At 42.7% G+C, this 23,541-nt stretch overlaps 1 protein-coding gene across 1 annotated transcript; it reads right to left on the bottom strand.

Annotated features, from left to right (window-relative positions):
• Window positions 1-193: 193 nt before the first annotated feature.
• cfap100 (cilia and flagella associated protein 100) lies at window positions 194-21,567 on the bottom strand. Its single transcript, XM_038965819.1, has 13 exons — window positions 21,484-21,567; window positions 20,734-20,926; window positions 7,319-7,386; window positions 6,753-6,916; window positions 6,585-6,665; window positions 5,333-5,596; window positions 4,957-5,040; window positions 4,683-4,725; window positions 3,317-3,471; window positions 1,979-2,114; window positions 1,518-1,720; window positions 1,173-1,266; window positions 194-705 (listed from the first exon to the last, which is right to left on the bottom strand). The coding sequence occupies exons 1-13, from the start codon at window positions 21,565-21,567 to the stop codon at window positions 592-594; spliced, it is 1,683 nt and encodes a 560-aa protein (XP_038821747.1). The 3' UTR covers window positions 194-591.
• Window positions 21,568-23,541: the final 1,974 nt, after the last annotated feature.

Here is a 23,541-nt window from a genome sequence, read left to right as displayed (position 1 = left end):
CAGTGTCTTTTTTTGTGTTGTATAGTATTTCTGTAGAACTTAGAAATCTTTATCAAGTCTAGGTTTAGCTATCTAGCTTTCCTGGTTTCACTCTGGGGTTATATAGATTTATAGGTTCACATTGACTTCACCAAAGAGGCAAGAGCAGACCTTTTTATTGTGTAAATTTTTTTATTTATTAATTTGTTCATCACATACATGCAGTCAGTCCATCTAACTGCTATTCAGATATGATCAGGTAAAGAAGCACAATAGATGATCAATATAACGGATAAGAAAACAATCTGGTAACACAAAATAATCAAAGTCTATAAAATGTGTGGGGAGAGTACTGTCCACATGCCCTAGAAAGCTCTCCACCAAAACAAAGTCCACATGCTCCCCACCGAGTACCAATAAGTAGGACCTACCCCATCGTGACATCACCAGCGTCCAATGGAGACGTTTGAAAAGTCTTACTTATACCTGTCATATCCAATTATTGGTCAGTATTTACAGTGAGTCAGTCACAGCCCCACAATAGGCCAAAACATATTAAATGAGTTCTGGTCAGTAATGGCATAGGGGCTGTGTTGTGACTGACTCTGCCCTTTAGGTGAAGAAGTAAAGCTGCTCCTCTTTCTCCTTGTCTGAGATGTCATACACCTGGCTGGTCTTCAGCTTGCCAGCAGGGGGCTGTGATCTGGCCATCAGTTTCTTGCCAGTCTGTAGAAAAAGGCTTAAGTGTTAGCATCGTCAAATAAAGAGAACACAATGGTATGATTTCTGTAGTACAATTAATTATATGACATGAACTCTGGATATTTATCAAACGTCATGCTTATTCTCCATTTCTACCATATATTATAATAGAACAGTCCCCCAGGTAACTAAACCAATGGCTTAGGGCTGCATTCAATCCATATCGTGGAAGTATCGCAGAAGATCCACGGTATAGCTCGATTGAAATTTAAAGGCAATGTTCCTGCATTCACGGTAAAATCTGCATATGTCGGCTCAATCAGAAATTACCTTACATTTTTTCATGCGGATCTTCTGCGATACAGACTGAATCCAGCCCTTAGTTACGCAATGTAATCTGGGTTGTAGGCGTCTAATGAAAATGTCATGTTTCACACAGATTTTCTTTAGGATTGTAATGGTGTGGTGTGGAGGCAGATTGTGTGACTGACTGTTTTCTTGATGTCGGCCTGGGCTCTCTCCAGGGCCCTCTTCAGCCTCTCCTCCTGGTGCTGCTTCGCCTGATGCATCTTCTCATCACGCAGCCTAGGGAAAGGAAGCAAAGGATCATGGGCGGGAAAGGAGGAGAAGGGTCGATTAATGGGGCCCAAGTCAAATTTCTGCCTATGACACCAGCACAGACCTCAGTAGTTTCTTCCCCTATGCATCAACCAACCATGTGCACTTGGCATAGCCTAAAGCTTAGATCCTTAAGACTTAGTGGTTGAAATGGAATGGGGCCAACCTGACTAGCCTATATGATGGTCCTACGAGGCTGTGTTCCAACTCTCCCCTACCTGAGCCTCCTTTCCTTCTCCTTGGTCCTCTCGGCCATCAGCAGCCGCTCCTTGGGGATCATCTCCACGTTCTCCAGCAGCTCGCCCAGACGGCTCTCGATAACCATCAGCATCTGCAACGTGCTCAGGTTGGCCTCTGTGTCGCCCACGCAGCTCCGGTACACCACCTCCACCTTAGCGCCCAGGGAGTCCAACATAACCTCCTACAGTGGAGGAACAAAGGTGAGAGAGAAAGATCTATATGATCTAAGGCCAATGACTGGCTCACAACTGATATTAGCATGTCCTCTGCATAACCGTCAGTGTGACCTGTCCCATTTCCCACTGTGAGTAGAAGTGTCAGTAGGCACACATCTAGGATTTGTTTACCTTCCCCAAATCCTAACATCGACCATTAGGGACGGACAGACTCTAAACTGACTTTAGATCACTGTCTCAAGGGCAACTTTTCTCTCTCCTACCTGGTCGGCGGATTTGTACTTCCCAAAGTTGAAGAGGCGGGCCCTCAGCTCCAGCTCGGCAGCCCGGTCCCTCTCCCTCTGGATGGTGTGGGTCATGACGTCTATCTGCTGGGTCAGCTGGACGGTTTCCAGCTCCCTGCAGAGAGGGGGGAAGGATGGAGAAAAGAATGGCACAGCCGCGCACACACATAGAAACGAATGCAGGTGAGGATTTTCTCCAAGGAACTATGAAGGGTACTCATGACATAAAACATCCTAGCACTTGTCAATGTCAGTCAAAATAATTTACTTTCTACAATAACTTAGAATTTTTATAGCTAATATCATGCTATTCTAAACATTTTGCCATGAGGCAGAGAGAAAATGTTGCTGTTTTAAAGCAAATTTCACACAATTCTACACATATTGCCATGGGGCAGAGATAAACTTTTGCAGTTTTATAGCTAATCTCATGCTAATTTTGCATTTTTAAAGCTAATTTCCTGCAATTCTACACATATTTACCCTTTTTGTTGGAGCATCTGCCAAGTGCCTAAACAGGCTACAATATTTCCAAAACTGTGCTGCACGTGTCCTCACCCACACCTCCCCAGCGAGCACATCACTCCAGTGCTGTTCAACCTCCACCGTTCAACCTCCACTACAAAATCCTGGTTCACACCTACCAAGCTATGAAAAACTCTGGACCAAAGTACCTGTCTGACCTCATTCTACCCTTCGCTCCTCCAGGTCCATCTCCCTTCAACAGCCCTTCAGCAGACTATAAACTATGGGTGACAGGGCTTTCAGTTACGTGGCTCTGTGTCTTTGGAATGCAATTCCAGACACTATTAGGACTGCAGAGTCTCTGTCCTCATTTAAGGCACAGCTCAAGACCGTGCTGTACAGTAAAGCTTTCTAGGACCTCTGCTAATTCTGTTCTCATGTCCTTCGGATCTGACCACACCTGCATATAACTTTGATTGTTGTCTGTGTTCTGGATTGTTTTTATTATCATTTATTTATTTGGTATTATTATTATTATTTATCTTTTCGCCTCTGGTCTGAGAAAAGCGCTTAACAAATTAAATGAATTTTTAATATGAAATATATTGCTATTCTACCCATTTTGCAATGAAGCTGAGAGAATTTTCTTTTTTTAAAGCGAATTTCCTGCAATTCTGGAGTGAAAATGGCAGCCATATTGGTCAGGGAGAAATCCAAACCAGTGTAACTGGAATGAGAGGCATAATTCAGTAGTCCGAGCCACTGTGTGAATCTCTACATTCACTTCCATCTGTGGTGCTCACTTCCCTCTCTATCTACCTCTGACCTCTAACCCCAGCAGGTCTTACTTACATCTTCTTTTTTGTATGGTCCATGACCTTACTGAACACCTCCAGGGCCTCCTCCGTCTCCCTGGAGTTCTGGATCAGAGAGAGGTTCTGCTCCTCCAGCTCTGAAAGCAACTCCAGGAGCTGCCTGGGGTCCGTGAAATACAGCTCTGGGTGTTCCTGCAGGGGGTGACAATTCATCGTGTCATCTCTCCTCTCCTCCTTCTCAAAACCCATTGGATTAGAAGGTCGGAGGGGCGAGTTTTAAGAGGGAGGCGAGGAGAGTGGACGTGAGGAATCGAGGAAACACAATAGAGATTCTCCCATAGACTTCTTCCAGGGCAAATTGATAAGTAGGCGTAAGTTTATAAAAACGTACAGGGAAGTTTATAAAAATGTACAGGGAAAGATATCCTTTATCAGGAAGCTAGGTTGGTTGGTTTTCCCAGATTAATCCTAGTCATGGGGCTCGTTTAAGTGGTAAGGCTGAAGCAACCGACTGCAGACGAAAGTCGAGGAGTGAAGTCGGGGGAGGTGCATCTGCGACAGCCGAAAGTCGGACACAAATCAAATCAAATTTGTCACATGCGCCGAATACAACAGGTGTAGGTAGACCTGTGGTTTTTTAGCAGCAAGGCTCAGCGCAACATGGCTGTGTTGCCATTGTTTATACAAGCTTTTCTTTGTAATGTCAAAATAAACATGTCTCCAACCTCCATATTACACACTCACAAACTGTAAATATATGTGTGTACATTGTACTATCAATTAGTGAGAGAGAGCCTCAAATATCACATTAATTTGTACATATCCACTGTATACATGAATCGCGGCAAAGTTGGTTTTGGTTTCAGTCACGTGTTTGGTCACGTTCGCGTAGATCAAACAAAAACACCCAAATGATTGGTTGACAATAGAGCCTCCCACAATCCAGGCTATGGCTGTAGGATGACGTTGGTGAAGAGCAACTGCAGAAGCTTGCAGTTGACTGCAGTCAAAGCTTCATGAGTTCATGCAGTCGTTGTGTAGGCGCGAGTCGAAAATGTTTATTCCCATAATGCAACAGACTTTGGAAGGCGGCGACCAAAGACGGTCAAAAGTGATCTGCTCGAACGCGCCCTTGGAGTAAAGGTATTTTAGTCGAGACTGATCCATTAAGCATACTTGTTAGGCCTGAGCTAGACTGATCCATTAAGCATACTTATTAGGCCTGAGCTTAATCTGTGTCCGGAAAATCGGCCCTTGACATTTTAAGTCATATTCAGCCTGTATTCACTTTTTATTCAAACGTCTCATTTATTCAATTCTGGTGTCAGTTTATGGATGGCTAAAATTTGCATGTATGCAGTTATCCTCCAGTGTAATTCTTATCTTCGAAAGTTGAAACTAACCTCATATTCAGAGCTGTCGGTCTCCAGTTCTGCCACAGGACTCCTGAAAAGACAGGAACTCAGCACAAAAATGTGCCAAAATTATAGCATATAACATGGTCATATTCAAACCCACTTCCACCAATGGGTGACTCACATAGATACCTTGAGGCCCACTGTTGTACTCGTGATTTGTGACACACACACACACACACACACACACACACACACACACACACACACACACACACACACACACACACACACACACACACACACACACACACACACTCACGGTTTGTCACTCTGGCCTATCGACTGTCTAGAGGGGGCCCTGGCATCCCGGAGAGGGGGCAGCTCTCGACTCGCAAAGGACGCCCTGCTTTCCACACCTGTGTGTGTGTGTGTGTGTGTGTGTGTGTGTGTGTGTGTGTGTGTGTGTGTGTGTGTGTGTGTGTGTGTGTGTGTGTGTGTGTGTGTGTGTGTGTGTGTGTGTGTGTGTGTGTGTGTGTGTGTGTGCGCGCGCGCGCGTACCCGTACGCGTGTGTACATGTGTGTAAGTGAGAGAGGGAGAGACAGGAAACAGAGATTAAAAAAGGGACGCTTTAGTATAGACACAAAATAGCATCAAATGCAACAGCCCATCACCATTTTACAGGCCACTACATCACAGCACTGAAGTCAAATGTTTATGCAACAATACATAACAAAACACTAAGAAAGAAGACATACTAGTACCTCTTTTCGGAGTGGCCCTCTCGTCTTTGTCTTTCTCTTTGGACTTGTCTTTGGTGGCAGACTTGGTGGCAGACTTGGCTTTGGGGGTCTTACCCTTGGCCCTCTGTGCCTCTTGCCACTCTGGAGGGGACAGCTTGAAGAGGAACTCCTTGTACATGGTGTACTCCTTTATGATGTCCTCAAACTTAGAGATGTCACTGCAGGAGAAGAGCAAGAGCATAATTTGCAATTATGTTAGCACAGCTGAAAACTGTTGTCCTGATTAAAGAAGCAATACAACTGGCCTTCTTTAGACTTTTGAGTACTGAGTTGAGTATCTGGAACATCAGCATTTGTGGGTTCGATTACAGGCTCAAAATGGCCAGAAACAAATAACTTTCTTCTGAAACGTCTATTCTTGTTCTGAGAAATGAAGGCTATTCCATGCGAGAAATTGCCAAGAAACTGAAGATCTCGTACAACGCTGTGAACTACTCCCTTCACAGAACAGAGCAAACTGGCCCTAACCAGAATAGAAAGAGGAGTGGGAGGCCCCGATGCACAACTGAGCAAGAGGCTTCATTAAATAGTAAGGGAAAAACACCAGTTTCAGCATCAACAGTGAAGAGCCGACACCAGGATGCTGGCCTTCTAGGCAGAGTTGAAAAGAAAAAGCCATATCTTAGATTGGCCAATAAAAATAAAAGATGAAGATGGTCAAAAGAACACAGACACTGGACAGAGCCTCTGCCTAGAAGGCCAGCATCCCGGAGTTGCCTCTTCACAGGGTTTTCTAATGATCAATTAGCCTTTTAAAATGATAAACTTGGATTAGCTAACACAACGTGCCATTGGAACACAGGAGTGATGGTTGCTGATAATGGGCTTCTGTACGCCTATGTAGATATTCCATAAAAAATCAGCTGTTTCCAGCTACAAAAGTAATTTACAACATTAACAAACTAACTGTATTTCTGATCAGTTCTGTTATTTTAATGGACAAAAAGAATTGCTTTTCTTTCAAAAACAAGGACATTTCTAAGTGACCCCAAACTTTTGAACAGTAGTGTACATGATGTGTAACCTTTATGACTTTTTCACGTGCATCAAGCATTGACTATAGTTTATTTACGCCAATAGTTCCAATATTATAATGAGGCGGGAGGCCATGGCCATCCTAGCTGTAATGCTCTGTGTACTACCCACCTCTTAATGGTCACCATCCTAGTCGTGAGCCTCTTGATCTCAGTCACCTTCTCCAGTTTCACTTTGGTCTCTAACTCAGCACTGTGCAAAATGGAGACACCATGTGATTTTATGAAGTAGAAGAGGAACATAGATTGTACATACATCAACCATATTGTTAGTTATTACACTTTGATGGCCTCCACAGAGTTCTTGTCATTCTCTTTGAGGAACTCGTCGAACATGATGGCGTCGTCCTCCAGGAACCGCTCGGCGCGCATCAGCTTCCTCTCCTCGCCGGCCGCCATTTTCTCCAGCTGCTTGATCTCTCCACGCTTCACAGCCAAGGAGTACTGGGAGAGAGGGGGAGAGAGATGAGGGAGATAGGGATGGGGAGAGAGAGATGGGGGGATTAGGGATGAGAAGGGACAGGCAGGGTTGGAGGATGGATGGATGGATGGACAGGAGGGAGAAAGATTGAGGGCGGGAAGAAGGGAGATGTCAAGAGGTGGGAAATGCCAGCAACTTGAGGGAGGTGGAGAAGCTTGTATTGACTGTACCTGCACACAGGCTACTCCTCACTAGTGGGAACCACTAAAGACGATGAATACATAACAATACATTTACTTTTAATTCAATGATCAAGCATTTCTGTATCGTATAAAGAACGAATATCTGTGGACACATTCCAGTTGTCATAAAGAGCATAACATGATCACCCGGGGAGTTTTTATGGACCGTCGTTCCCTTCTTACCTCCAGCAGAAACATCTCCCTTTTCTTGGTGATAAACTCATTCATGCTCTCTTTGTCAATATTGCGATCTGAGGAGAAACAGTATGGTTGGTTACACACACATATACATTCATGCCACACACATCACAACTGCTGATAACAGACTCTGCTAAATACTGCACAATTTAAACACTTGCCCCCCAATCCCCCTTTCCCCAATACACGTGTAAATGTAGGACTATAAATTGTTTCTTCCTGTATTATACTTTTGTTAAAATGTTTATTCTACTGAGTCATTTACTTTATGTTCACATTCTTATATTGTATTATTTCTTATTGTTGTTGCACTGTCAAGAAGGAACCTGCAAGTAAGCATTTGGTTGGACGGTGTATACAGATGTCAGATCTTAATTTAACCCATTTCATCGCAGGAGGAAATTAATCCTGCAGCAGGAGGACGTGAATGAATACTGAATATTTAGAATTGGCGCAAGGGGGCGCAAGTCATAAAATTTGATCTGATCTTCATCTTAGTCACAACAATAGATGAACACAGTGTGCTTAAACTAATAACCCACACATGATTGTATTTTTCTTGTCTATATTGAATACATAATTAAAAAATTCACTGTGTAGGTTGCAAAAAGAATGTGAACCCCTAGGCTAATGACTTCTCCAAAAGCTAATTGGAGTCAGGTGTCAGCTAACCTGGAGTCCAATCAATGAGATGAGATTGGAGGTGTTGGTTAGAGCTGCCCTGCCCAACAAAAACACTCACACAATTTGAGTTTGCTATTCACAAGAAGCATTGCCTGATGTGAACAATGCTTCGAACAAAATAGATCTCAGAAGACCTAAGATTAAGAATTGTTGACTTGCATAAAGCTGGAAAGGGTTACAAAAGTATTTCTTAAAACATTGATGTTCATCAGTCCACGGTAGGACAAATTGTCTATAAATGGAGAAAGTTCAACACTGTTGCTACTCTCCCTAGGAGTGGCCGTCCTGCAAAGATGACTGCAAGAGCACAGTGCAGAATGCTCAATGAGGTTAAGAAGAATCCGAGAGTGTCAGCTAAAGACTTACAGAAATCTCTGGAACATGGTAACATCTCTGTTGACGAGACTACGATACGTAAAACACGAAACAAGAATGGTGGTCATGGCAGGACACCACAGATGAAGATGAAGCTGATGTTGTCCAAAAAAACCCATTGCTGCACGTCTGAAGTTTGCAAAAGAGCACCTGGATGTTCCACAGTGCTTCTGGCAAAATATTCTGTAGACAGATTAAACTAAAGTAGAGTTGTTTGGAAGGAACACACAACACTATGTGTGGAGAAAAAAAGGCACAGCACACCAACATCAAAACCTCATCCCAACTGTAAAGTTTGGTGGAGGGAGCATCATGGTTTGGGGCTGCTTTGCTGCCTTAGGGCCTGGACAGCTTGCTATCATCAATGGAAAAATGTATTCCCAAGTTTATCAAGACATTTTGCAGGATAATGTTAGGCTATCTGTCTGCCAATTGAAGCTCAATAGAAGTTGGGTGATGCAACAAGACAACGACCCAAAACACAGAAGTAAATCAACAAAGAATGGCTTCAACAGAAGAAAATACGCCTTCTGGAGTGGCCCAGTCAGAGTCCTGACCTCAACCCAATTTAAAATGCTGTGACATGACCTCGAGAGCGGTTCACACCAAACATCCTAAGAATATTCCTGAACTGAAACAGTTTTGTAAAGATAAATGGTTAAGAATTCCTCCTGACCGTTGTGCAGGTCTAATCCGCAACTACAGAAAACGTTTGGTTGAGTTTATTGCTGCCAAAGGAGGTTCAACCAGTTATTAAATGCAAGGGTTCACATACTTTTTCCACCCTACACTGTGTATGTTTACACATGTGTTCAATAAAGACATGAAAATGTATAATTGTTTGTGTGTTATTAGCTTAAGCAGACAGTGTTTGTCTAGTGTTGTGACATAGACCAGTGTTTGTCTAGTGTCGTGCTCCTAGACCTTAGTACTGCTTTTGATACTATCGATCACCACATTCTTTTGGAGAGATTGGAAACCCAAATTGGTCTACACGGACAAGTTCTGGCCTGGTTTAGATCGTATCTGTCGGAAAGATATCAGTTTGTCTCTGTGAATGGTTTGTCCTCTGACAAATCAACTGTAAATTTCGGTGTTCCTCAAGGTTCCGTTTTAGGACTAGTATTGTTTTCCCTATATATTTTACCTCTTGGGGATGTCATTCGAAAACATAATGTTAACTTTCACTGCTATGCGGATGACACACAGCTGTACTTTTCAATGAAACATGTTGAAGCCCCAAAATTGCCCTCGCTAGAAGCCTGTGTTTCAGACATAAGGAAGTGGATGGCTGCAAACTTTCTACTTTAAACTCGGACAAAATAGTTCTAGGTCCCAAGAAACAAAGAGATCTTCTGTTGAATCTGACAATTAATCTTGATGGTTGTACAGTCGTCTCAAATAAAACTGTGAAGGACCTCTGCGTTACTCTGGACCCTGATCTCTCTTTTGACGAACATATCAAGACTGTTTCAAGGACGGCTTTTTTCCATCTACGGTACATTGCAAAAATCAGAAACTTTCTATCCAAAAATGATGCGGAAACATTAATCCATGCTTTTGTTACTTCTAGGTTAAACTACTGCAATGCTCTACTTTCCGGCTACCCGGATAAAGCACTAAATAAACTTCAGTTAGTGCTAAATACAGCTGCTAGAATCCTGACTAGAACCCAAAAAATTGGATCATATTACCCCAGTGCTAGCCTCCCTACACTGGCTTCCTGTTAAGGCAAGGGCTGATTTCAAGGTTTTACTGCTAACCTACAAAGCATTACATGGGCTTGCTCCTACCTATCTTTCCGATTTGGTCCTGCCGTACATACCTACACGTACGCTACGGTCACAAGATGCAGGCCTCCTAATTGTCCCTAGAATTTCTAAGCAAACAGCTGGAGGCAGGGCTTTCTCCTATAGAGCTCAATTTTTATGGAATGGTCTGCCTACCCATGTGAGAGACGCAGACTCGGTCTCAACCTTTAAGTCTTCACTGAAGACTCATCTCTTCAGTAGGTCATATGATTGAGTGTAGTCTGGCCCAGGAGTGTGAAGGTGAACGGAAAGGCTCTGGAGCAACGAACCGCTCTTGCTGTCTCTGCCTGGCCGGTTCCCCTCTCTCCACTGGGATTCTCTGCCTCTAACCCTATTACAGGAGCTGAGTCACTGCCTTACTGGTGCTCTTCCATGCCGTCCCTAGGAGGGGTGCGTCACTTGAGTGGGTTGAGTCACTGACGTGATCTTCCTGTCTGGGTTGGCGCCCCCCCTTGGGTTGTGCCATGGCGGAGATCTTTGTGGGCTATACTCGGCCTTGTCTCAGGATGTTAAGTTGGTGGTTGAAGTTATCCCTCTAGTGGTGTGGGGGCTGTGCTTTGGCAAAGTGGGTGGGGTTATATTCTGCCTGTTTGGCCCTGTCCGGGGGTATCATCGGATGGGGCCACAGTGTCTCCTGACCCCTCCTGTCTCAGCCTCCAGTATTTATGCTGCAGTAGTTTATGTGTCGGGGGGCTAGGGTCAGTCTGTTATATCTGGAGTACTTCTCCTGTCTTATCCGGTGTCCTGTGTAAATTTAAGTATGCTCTCTCTAATTCTCTCTTTCTCTCTTTCTTTCTTTCTCTCTCTCGGAGGACCTGAGCCCTAGGACCATGCCTCAGGACTACCTGGCATGATGACTCCTTGCTGTCCCCGGTCCACCTGGCCGTGCTGCTGCTCCAGTTTCAACTGTTCTGCCTGCGGCTATGGAACCCTGACCTGTTCACCGGACGTGATACCTGTCCCAGACCTGCTGTTTTCAACTCTCTAGAGACAGCAGGAGCGGTAGAGATACTCTTAATGATCGGCTATGAAAAGCCAACTGACATTTACTCCTGAGGTGCTGACTTGTTGCACCCTCGACAACTACTGTGATTATTATTATTTGACCATGCTGGCCATTTATGAACATTTGAACATCTTGGCCATGTTCTGTTATAATCTCCTTTCTAGGGAGTTTTTCCTAGCCACCGTGCTTCTACACCTGCATTGCTTGCTGTTTGATGTTTTAGGCTGGGTTTCTGTACAGCACTTTGAGATATCAAAGGGCTATATAAATACATTTGATTTTATTTGATATATGAAGATCAGATCAAATGGTATGACCAATTTACGCAGAAATCCAGTTAATTCCAAAGGGTTCACATACTTTTTCTTGCCAATGTATGCAATGTCTAAATCTGGTTTCTCTACGGCGCCTGCATGGTGAATCATCAACGCTCAGGGTGGGGACAGAGAGCCCATCTCAGAATGGAGCGCAGTTCACAATGCATGTAGACCTGTCATAACTTTGATTCTTGGAACAGGTAGGCCTGCATTTGCTGCAGCATAGTCTATGCTACAGTAAAATAAAACCTGAATGCGCATCTATTTTACCCATCTCCATCTGGCTTTCAGGGGCCACCAAAAGTTTTTATTGTAAAGATTTTTTTTTTAAATGCAGCTGCGGAGTTTTACAACAGCCTAGCACTCGAATATCGTTGCTTTAAATCAGTGCACGTGCGAGCACTTTCTCCATCAACTCCATTCAAATTGCATCCAAAATAGATAATCCTGTTCTATACTGAACAAATATATCAACGCAACATGTAAAGTGTTGGTCCCACGTTTCATGAGCTGAAATGACAGATCCCAGAAATGTTTCATACACACAAAAATCGTATATCTCTCAAATGTTGTGCACACATTTGTTTACATCCCTGTTAGTGAGCATTTTTCCTTTGCCAAGAAAATTCATCCTCCTGACAGATGTGGCATATCAAGAACCTGATTAAACAGCATGATCATTATACAGGTGCACCTTATGCTGGGGACAATAAAAGGCCACTCGAAAATGTGCAGTTTTGTCACACAATACAATGCCACAGATGTTTTAAGTTTTGAGGGAGTGTGCAATTGGCAAGCTGACTGCATGTCCACCAGAGCTGTTGCTAGAGAATTTAATGTTAATTTCTCTACCATAAACCGCCTCCAACGTTGTTTTAGAGAATTTGGTAGTATGTTCAACAGGCCTCATAACCGTAGACCACTTGTAACCACGCTTTCCCAGGACCTCCACATTCGGCTTCTTCACCTGCGGGATCATCTGAGACCAGACACCCGGACAGCTGATGAAACTGTGGGATTGCACAACCGAATAATATCTGCACAAACTGTAGGAAATGGTCTCAGGGAAGCTCATCTGCGTGCTCGTCGGCCTCACCAGGGACTTGATCTGACTGCAGTTCGCCGTCGTAACCAATTTCAATGGGCAAATGCTCACCTTCGATGGCCACTGGGACGCTGGAGAAGTGTTTTCTTCACGGATGAATTCCGGTTTCAACTGTACCGGGCAGTATGGCAATGTGTGGGCTAGCGGTTTGCTGATGTCAACGTTGTGAACAGAGTGCCCCATCGTGCCGGTGGGGTTATGGTATGGGCAGGCAGAAGCTACGGACAACGAACACAATTGCATTTTATCAACGGAAATTTGAATGCACAGATATACCATGACGAGATCCTGAGGCCCATTGTGGTGCCATTCATCCGCCACCATCATGGCGGCCCCATGTCGCAAGGATCTGTACACAATTCCTTGAAGCTGAAAATGTCCCAGTTCTTCCATGAGCTGCATACTCCAGACGTGTCACCCATTGAGCATATTTGAGATGCTTTGGATCGACGTGTATGACACCGCGTTCCAGTTCACACCAATATCCAGCAACTTCGCACAGCCATTGAAGAGGAGTGGGACAACATTCCACAGGCCACAATCAACAGCCTGATCAACTCTATGTGAAGAAGATGTCTTGCTACATGAGGTAAATAGTGGTCACACCAGACACTGAGTGGTTTTATGATCCGCGCCCCTACCTTTTTTTTAAGGCATTTGTGACCAACAGATGCACATCTGTATTCCCAGTCATGTGAAATCCATAAATTAGGTCCTAATGAATGTATTTCAATTGACTGATTTCCTTATATGAACTGTAACTCAGTAAAATCTTTGAAATTGTTGCATGTTGCGTTTATATTTTTGTTCAATATAGATTGATATATAGCCCTATGTATAGATGTCCTAGCGTACCTCTTTCAGATAATACATTCAATGCAGAATTAGCCTTATATTTAGCTAATTAATGATGGGTTATCCATAATAAGCGTCTAACCTATAGCCTCTGTCTGTTGCGCAATATGCATGCACCTGTGCTCCCCTGGCCTCTCTCCTTAAAAAAATGCGCCTTAGCTCTTGGAATCCCATGCAGGAAAAGCTAGACTAGAATAGCTTGCTGGACATTATTTTTTTTAAAGATTTCTTATACCAATAGACTATTCGAAGAGGAACCCAAGCTGTTGTTTGCTGAATGTTAAATACAGCTGTTGTTTGCTGAATGTTAAATACAGCAGCCAATAGAACTCACAGGTAGTTTTAAAGAAGAGCAAAGGCTATAGCAGTTATTTATTCAGACCCACAACAATTCAATCTTCATGAAGAGAGGTGAAAGCCGCCTGCATCTAATTCTAGTCCTATATTATTCAAGGATGTCATTAGAATGATGAAGGTAAGGACAATGAAACTTGTTTCCTTTACCTGTTGAAAGCGAGGAAGGAATGAAGCAACAATAGAGAGAGAAAGAGGAGGTAGGCTAATAACATTAGGGGAAATATTATGAAAGGTATATATATATGCATTAGCCTACTGTTCCAAAATGTGTTTTTTATCTGTTTTTTAAATCTAATTTTACTGCTTGCATCAGTTACTTGATGTGGAATAGAGTTCCATGTAGTCATGGCTCTATGTAGTACTGTGCGCCTCCCATAGTCTGTTCTGGACTTGGGGACTGTGAAGAGACCTCTTGTGGCATGTCTTGTGGGGTATGCCTGGGTGTCCAAGCTGTGTGCCAGTAGTTTAGACAGACAGCTCAGTGCATTCAACATGTCAATACCTCTCATAAATAGAAGTAGTGATGAAGTCAATCTCTCCTCCACTTTGAGCCAGGAGAGATTGACATGCATATTATTAATATTAGCTCTCTGTGTACATCCAAGGGCCAGCCATGCTGCCCTATTCTGAGCCAATTACAATTTTCCTAAGTCCTTTTTGGTGGCACCTTTACCACATGACTGATCAGTAGTCAAGGTGCGACAAAACTAGGGCCTGTAGGGTTACTCCAAGCAGTTTAGTCATCTCAACTTGCACAATTTCCACATTATTTATGACAAGATTTAGTTGAGGTTTAGGGTTAAGTGAATGTTTTGTCCCAAATACAATGCTTTTAGTTTTGGAAATATTTATGGCTAACTTATTCCTTGCCACCCACTCTGAAACTAACTGCAACTCTTTGTTACGTGTTGCAGTCATTTCAGTCGCTGTAGTAGCTGAACTGTATAGTGTTGAGTCATCCGCATACATAGACACTCTGGCTTTACTCAAAGTCAGTGGCATGTCGTTAGTAAAAAATAAAAGCAAGGCATAAACAGCTACCCTGGGGAATTCCTGATTCTACCTGGATTATGTTTGAGAGGCTTCCATTAAAGAATACCCTCTGTGTTCTGTTAGACAAGTATCTCTTTATCCACATTATAGCAGGGGGTTTAAAGCCATAACACATAACACATGTGTTTTCCAGCAGCAGACTATGATCGATAATGTCAAAGTCTAACAAGACAGCCCCAACAATAATTTTATCATCAATTTCTCTCAGCCAATCATCAGTCATTTGTCATTTGTGTAGGTGCTGTGCTTGTTGAGTGTCCTTCCCTATAAGCGTGTTGAAAGTCTGTTGTCAATTTGTTTACTGTGAAATAGCATTGCATCTGGTCAAACAGGTATTCAGACCCCTTGACTTTTTCCACATTTTGTTACGTTACAGACTTATTCTAATATTGATTATATAATGTTTTTCCCTCATCAATCTACACACAATACCCTATTATGACAAAGCAAAAACAGGGTTTTAGAAATGTTTGCAAATTTATTACAGATAAAAAACAGAAATACCTTATTTACATAAGTATTCAGAAACTTTGGTATGAGACTCGAAATTGAGCTCAGGTGCATCCTGTTTCCATTGATCATCCTTGAGATGTTTCTACAACTTGATTGGAGCACCTGTGGTAAATTCAATTGATTGGACATAATTTGGAAAGGCACACACCTGTTTATATAAGGTTCCACAGTTGACAGTGCCCATCAGAGAAGAAACCAAGCCATGGGGTCGAAGGAATGAGGTCAAAGGAATTTTCTGTAGAGCCACCGGACTCTTACTACTCCACCAATTAGGCCTTAATGGTAGAGTGGCCAGACGGAAGCCACTCCTCAGTAAAAGGCACATGACAGCCTACTTGGAGTTTGACAAAAGGCACCTAAAGGACTCTCAGACCAGGAGAAAAAATATTCTCTGGTCTGATGAAACCAAGATTGAACTCTGGCCTGAATGCCAAGCATCACGTCTGAAGGAAACCTGGCACCATTACTACGGTAAAGCATGGTGGTTGGGGATGTTTTTCAGCGACAGGGACTGGGAGACTAGTCAGGCTTGAGGGAAAGATGAACGGAGCAAAGTACAGAGAGATCCTTGATGAAAACCTGCTCAAGACCTCAGACTGGGGCAAAGGTTCACCTTCCAACAGGACAACGACCCTAACCACACAGCCAAGACAACACAGGAGTGGAAAATATTGGATATAAAAAAAATACTGGAAAATATTCAACCCTAGACCCCACCCCATGGCCCAACTAGCAATTTGTGCAATTTATGCCAGTCCAATGGTGGTCCCGACAGCGTGCAAAAAAAGGGCCAGGGGCGGGGGGAGGATTACTCTTAAATATAGGATGGTATCCGTAATTCGGCTATGCATATTGGGAGAGAACACGTGATGATGATGGTTCATTGATTTGTGCAGGACAGTGATTTAATAGGCTAAGCCTACTGAAATAGATCTCCCTTCATTCTGAATTTTGAACAGATACTGTATGTATTTCTATCTCTGTCATGAAACTGCTGGCATGTGTGGTGCCAGCACATTCATGCGTATTACCATGTTTGCATTGCTGCGCTGATCATGTGAAAAAAATATTGTTCATCAACATTCTAAGAATTCTATATATATATGGGGCATACAACAATCTCAGCTCTGTAGAATTTGCTACGAAGAGACAGAATCAATAGATAATTTATTCTGGTATTGCCCCTATGTAGCTTGTTTCTGGTCACTGGTTCAGGAATGGTTAAAAAATCACAACATACACTTATAATTAACCTTACAAATAGCAGTGTTGGGCGATATGGAAAGCCATAGTCAGTCAATAAATAATATAATAATACTCGTAGGAAAAGTTTTCATCTTTAGCTCACAATCTGTGGATACCATACGATTAGAAAGGTTTAAAAAATTATGTAAAACATCACAGCACAATTGAAAAATATGTGGCACATGGAAACCAAACGAGGGTGGTCTATGGTGATGGGTGGGATGGGCTGAGAGTGGCTGAGGGTTGGGATTAAAGAGATTATATTTGGTAATGTATTATCGTTATGTGACTGATTTATATAAAAGTACCATGTATGCAAAATGTGTTTGCAAAATGTACTGTATATGTAAAATGTATGTGTAAAATGTATGTATGTGTAGCAGAAAAGCTTTAAAAAACTAAAATATATTTGTCCTCCGAAGAGGGGGGGGTGGTGGAGGGGTAAAAAAAAAATTATAACTAAAAAATAATAAACATGCTAAGGTTAACGTTCTGATGGGGACAGCAGACTGGGATAGGGACATATTCAATCAATCCCTATCCCAGTCTACTGTCCCCATGTGCTTCAAGATGGCCACCATTGTTCCTGTTCCCAAGAAAGCTAACTGAACTAAATGACTATGGCCCCATAGCACTCACTTCTGTCATTATGAAGTGCTTTGAGAGACTAGTCAAGGATCATATCACCTCCACCCTACCTGATACCCTAGACCCACTCCAATTTGCTTACCGCCCCAATAGGTCCACAGACGATGCAATCGCCATCACACTGCACACTGCCCTATCCCATCTGGACAAGAGGAATACCTATGTAAGAATGCTGTTCATTGGCTACAGCTCAGCATTCAATACCATAGTACCCTCCAAACTCATCATTAAGCTTGAGACCCTGGGTCTCGACCCCGCCCTGTGCAACTAGGTCCTGGACTTTCTGACGGGCCGCCCCCCAGGTGGTGAAGGTAGGAAACAACATCTCCACCCAGCTGATCCTCAACACTTGTACCCCACAAGGGTGCATTCTCAGCCCTCTACTGTACTCCCTGTTCACCTATGACTGCGTGGCCATGCACGCCTCCAACTCAATCATCAAGTTTGCAGACGACACTACAGTGGTAGGCTTGATTACCAACAACGACGAGACAGCCTACAGGGAGGAGGTGAGGGCCATCGGAATGTGGTGTCAGGAAAATAACCTCTCACTCAACGTCAACAAAACAAAGGAGATGATCGTGGATTTCAGGAAACAGTAGAGGGAGCACCCCCCCTATCCACATCGACGGGACAGTAGTGGAGAAGGTGGAAAGTTTTAAGGTCCTCACCGTACACATCACGGACAAACTGAAATGGTCCACCCACACAGACAGCGTGGTGAAGAAGGCACAACAGCACCTCTTCAACCTCAGGAGGCTGAAGAAATTTGTCTTGTCACCTAAAACCCTCACAAACTTTTACAGATGGACAATCGAGAGCATCCTGTTGGGCTGTATCACTGCCTGGTGCCACCTTTTTTAGACTGCAGGTCCACTGGGGCGTATATTCAAGCAAGCAATAGGCAGAATACATGATTTGTGGCCTCAGTGCCTGTATGGTCCTGTGGCTACAGCCGCGGACCCCGCCGCACATTATGTCAGAGCTGGCATGGGATTGAATCCGGCCCACTGCCCTTTGACTCCCCCTCCCCTATCTTCCCTGTATTTCCAACACTTGTTTATCTCTTCAATAAAAGCAAAACAATTATGACAGGAGTGAGACTGCCCCATTCCTTAAAAATATATTTAAGAAAGAATAATAATAGGCTTGTATAAAATAATGATAATACGGTATAATGATGATCTAGGCTAGGCCTTATAATAGGACATTTAGCAGTGGGAGGATTTTAACATTAATACATGGGTGCGGCAAAGTGCCAGATTCTTGAATGATAATGACCGAATCATTGTTGCATGATTAAAGAGACAGGGTTGGCGCAAATTGCAGGAGTGGGGGTGGTGAAATCAGCTGTTCAACAAGTTGTCAATCAACTGATGGCCCAAATCAGCTCATCAACTCAGCCAGGGAAACACAAACAGTAGCCTATTAATGGTTTTTACACATTTTCATTATGTGACAATGGATGGCTAACGGGTAGCCTACAGAATATATTGTTGGAATATAATCAAATAACAAGGGGCCTATTGCAAACATTGATGGCACTAGATTATCGCCAGCTGATGTCTCATTAAACAATCAATACATTCTAAATTCACCCGCACAGCTGATCTAAATTGCAACCATTATTGGTCACCTCATTACCATTCCCTATCAGATGTCATCGTTACCTTAGTCCTGCTTGCAATCAAAGTCTTTCAAGATATGTTCGCCATCTGGTTGGTATTGTCATCGGAACAACTTTTTGAACAGACTAAGGGCGATTGATCTACTGTATTTGACAAGCATTCCATACAATTTAAATAAAGTACTTCCTCGCTCACCACGGCAAATCTACTGTGGCAATTTACCTGACACTTTGTATGACTGGAAACTAATGTTGGTGTAGCCTACTGTTCTTATTTTATTAGTTTCCTATTTCGGACATCTATTAAATACAACTGTCTATAAAAGTGTCTGGTAGGGTAATTTCTAAAATATCTGAAATGTGTAACTAAATCAAGTCAATGGGGAGATTGAGTTATTTGTGCCAGAAGGGTATGGGCCAGAATCGAACCCATGCCAACACAGTAAGCCTACATGTGCGCGCTGAAGGAAGCTGCCCTAACCACTAGACCACCCAGACCACAATTGAGCTACATTTTGACAGTTGATTGGCAACATTAGGTTCGCTAGAACTCCTAAGCTGTCCTCTTTTTCGATAACATATACTGTAGAGCTATAAAAAAAAGGGCTTTCACGCGCCATTGTGCTCCATTCCGTAGGCTACCTCATTATTCTCAATTTCATCTTGTCTTTACAGGTGATATTATAGGCCTATGCGTGCAATTAGTTTTGATAGGCTACAGTAGGCCATAGTTTAGGTGTAGCCTACTGTACAGCTGCATTTCGGATACACTTGACACCTGTATGTCATAGCCTAGTGGAGACCAAAATATAGCTTGTGTTAATAAGCTATATAAAACGACGGTTGTTGATGTGTATGGCTGAATGTTGCAGTAATAGGACCTAGGCCTAGCATTTGAGCGAGAGAGAGGATGATTTTGATAGCAAGCCCTGATCCCAATGACTGCCCCCGCATGGAGAGAAAGAGAACTGCTCATTTTGATGCAGTAGGGAAAAGATTGATCATGGACTCTGTTCCACATAGCGGTTGTTTTGGTGGTGTCGGAGGTGGAACTGTGTTAGAGCTGTTAAATCCACAAGTGGCTCCTGGCATTATACCTAAAATAGACATTGCCATTGGCTGCACAAGTCACATTAACAGAAATCCCATGCAGAGGAGTCACATTAACAGATATACCATGCAGAAGGGTCACATTAACAGAAATCCCATGCAGCCTTGTTTACAAATTCAAACACTGGAATGTGAGATTTGGATGATAGAAAATCCTCATTATTTTGTTTAATGATTTTTTAATTTGAGTGTAATTATTTCTATATAGGCTATACTTTCTCGCTATGAACTATCTAACAAGAGTGGGGCGGGCGTGGCTTCGTGACAATGATCGCAAGAGCAGCTGCTCACCGATTTAATGGCTCCAACTGCAGTTCCACCTCTGACACTGCCAAAACATCTGCTACGCGGGTGTCTGCTATCGCCTGTTAACACTTGATCTGATTGAATCTAGGCCCAAGTTAAGATCTGTCATCTGTACCACCAACTTGAAATAGCACGGCAATGTCAAACGATGGGCCTGAGGTTAGGTATAAAGGCAGAGGCAAATAAAAAGTATTGTTTGGCAGTCTGTATTTTCAGTGCACTGGATTGACCATAATAATTACTTCAGTTGTGTCAATGACTCCAGTGCAAGCCTAAGGCCTTTGTGTTTAGGCCTACACTATACAGTATGTGTGTGTATGACCTAAAGTGTGTGTCATAACATGTCAATTATGGTGAGGCAACATGGTGTGTGTTGGTGTGTGTGCACCTTTGATCATGGCCACCCTCCAGGCAGGGGTGTTTTGTTGCTGGGCCAGGCTGCTCTCCTCCCCTCCTGGCTGGGCTGTGTCCTCCTCCAGCCCCTCTCTCAGTTCCCTGAGGAGGTCACCCTGCTTGGCCTTCATACGGCCCGCATAGGTCACCTTCTCATGGACCCGCAAACTCAACTGGCTCTGCAGCTCCTGGAAAGAAAATAGGTGCATGATTTGACATGATGTTGGACAGATACCAGTTGGACAGAGGTAACGAAAAAGTAACTATATGTGTAATGCATTGAATAAAACATGATTTTGTCCGGGATTCAAACAAAGGCCAGGATTCAATCCGATCATGGGGTATAGCAGAGAGGAAGAGAAGAAGCGAGAGGTTTCAGTTTCGCCAAAATCTGTCCAAAATAAGACCACTTATTTTGGACCAAGCTTGTCACCTGCCTTCCTGCCTTTGGGACAACTACTCCTATTGTTAGGGCGAAGATATGAGCATCTCGCCATTAAATACAGATCTCTGGTTACAGGCATTGTAGCTTTAAAAGGCAATGTTACCGCATTCGCGGAGATCCCATTCACGGCAAACACTGCATATGTCGGCTCAATCGGAAATTGCCTTTAAAAACGCAATGCCAGATACCCCATGATCAGATTGAATCCTGGCCAAAGTTACATTGTCAACAATTGTATTTAATCTATAATAATGACGCTAAAATATTTATTGTCACACACACGCGCACACACATACACACCAGTTTCCTGCGCTCCTTTTCCTTGTTCCTGATCAGAAATATGTTGCTGTTGTCAAGCACTTTAAAAGGGTTCGCCACAGGCATCTGTTTGCATACATCTTCACACATAGCAATAAAAAACAGGGACAAATGTCAGAAGAAGAGTAGCCCATATACAACTGTGGCTTGCATTTAAACCAGTACCAGTAAATTGACCTCTCAAAAACAGCATGCATGTTGCACCAACACAATACCAAGAATAAACTAGTAGGGAAGAGTGGGGTAAGTTGAGCCAAAGGAGTAAAGGCATCAGCATACTTCAGTTCAGTTGGTGCCTAGCCAAACTCGGCTAGCCAAACCGAACGAGTGTGCTCCCATACTCCATTAAAAGACCTTCGCTTGAAAATTCTAAAAAGCAGCAGTAGTACTGTTTGTCCATTTTGAAATGCCGTAGCCAGTATACACTTCCTCAAAATATTCAGAATGAATCCAAGATAACTCAAGAAATGTTGAAGTTTTTGCCGAGATCTTATTTGCGCAATTTCACATCTAACTAAGATGTTTGGTGAAGTAATTCTTAATGAAAAAATGTACATGAAAATAAGTCGTCTCTCGTTGAATGATAACAAAGACTATATTGAAGAATCCCTATTGTTGACCAATCACCGACTAAGGGGCGGAGACTTCGGCTCCGAACTTTGGCTCGCCTCCAGAAAAAATGTTGTGTGCCTGAATAGCTGAAAAAACAGTCACTGAAGTCCAAAACGAACAAAAACGTCACAAAATGTCATCATAATATATGCACAAACTCTTCCGAACTGTTTCAGCTAGGAAGCATGCGTTTACGAGACCATACACACATTTTCCAAATATTTAGGAAGAGCTCATCATTTCATGGAGTCTGTGAAGGAAAAAAACATATAGAAAAAGTGGTACGCAAGTTAGGTACATAAAACAGTTTTTCACCAAGTCAATTTAATTTATTGTGTTACAGGTTTCATAATGCTAGGATCTAAACCAAAGTACTGTATATAATTTTAAGATTGTTCAATACATCAGTTGGAGTCTCTATAAGCTTCAATCGGTGGTCCTAAACTTAGCATGAAAGTGCTTCCTTGTAGCTGTGTGGGCTAATATAGTTAAAATGTTTGCCTTGGGGTAAGTTGAGCCAATGACAAATTGAGCGAATTGAAGTCTTTTATTCCCAGGTGTAATGCAAGGCATTATCGCTGGGATATGACGTAACAACAGGGCCTGGCCTATGGTAAAAGTGTTTTTAAAAAGTGCAAAGTGTTTGTTGTGTTAAGCCTGTGTTAAAAGACCCTTAAAATTATTAAAAGACAGAAAAAAAGCAATTGTGATTGTGTTTAATTGTATTTGGGAAGTAAAGATAGACATGGTTTTAAAAAGGTAGTGGTAATATTTCATTCAGTACAGGAATTTTTAGGCGACTAAACTGACCCTTTCCCGCAGCTCAACTTTCCCCATAACCGGCTATGTTTTTAAAACTGTAATGTTTACATGAATTCGGAGTATTTCCACGGATACAAAACATCCTCAAATATATGTAGACGTCTTTGTTAGAAACAATACTATATCTCCCTTGGCAGAGTGATGCTGAATGTAAAAAATGTCTCAATGTACCCCACTCTCCCCTACTACTATTTTACTGTCTTTGTGTACCTAGGATGGTGTCATACATTTCAGAACCTGTTGATTGAACTGTTGATTACATTTTCTATACAGTTTTTATTGAATTATTTTATCTACAGTAGTTTTTAACAGGTTAACCCTAGACTGGAATGAAGTGGGATTAGAGTGATGTCATAAGAGTCAAATGACTAAGAGAGATGAACGAAATGGAATTGGAACATGATGTTTCCATGATTTCTTCCTAGTCTATTTTATGACAGAATCATTCTATGGGTAACCTCAAAGTGACTCATCGTCAATATTACAAGTAATGCTAACCAGTTAGTTAGATGATATGTACAATAGCTACTACCTGTAGATATCACTGACTTGGTGGCACTCGCCGACTGGGCAACTATCACGGGACCTGACAGCATGTTTGGTCCT

The sequence above is a fragment of the Salvelinus namaycush genome, chromosome 2 (genome assembly GCF_016432855.1).
Source record: "Salvelinus namaycush isolate Seneca chromosome 2, SaNama_1.0, whole genome shotgun sequence".
Taxonomy (NCBI): domain Eukaryota; kingdom Metazoa; phylum Chordata; class Actinopteri; order Salmoniformes; family Salmonidae; genus Salvelinus; species Salvelinus namaycush.
Note: the sequence above shows the minus strand (reverse complement) of the source record. Positions and strands in the feature narration are given on the sequence as shown.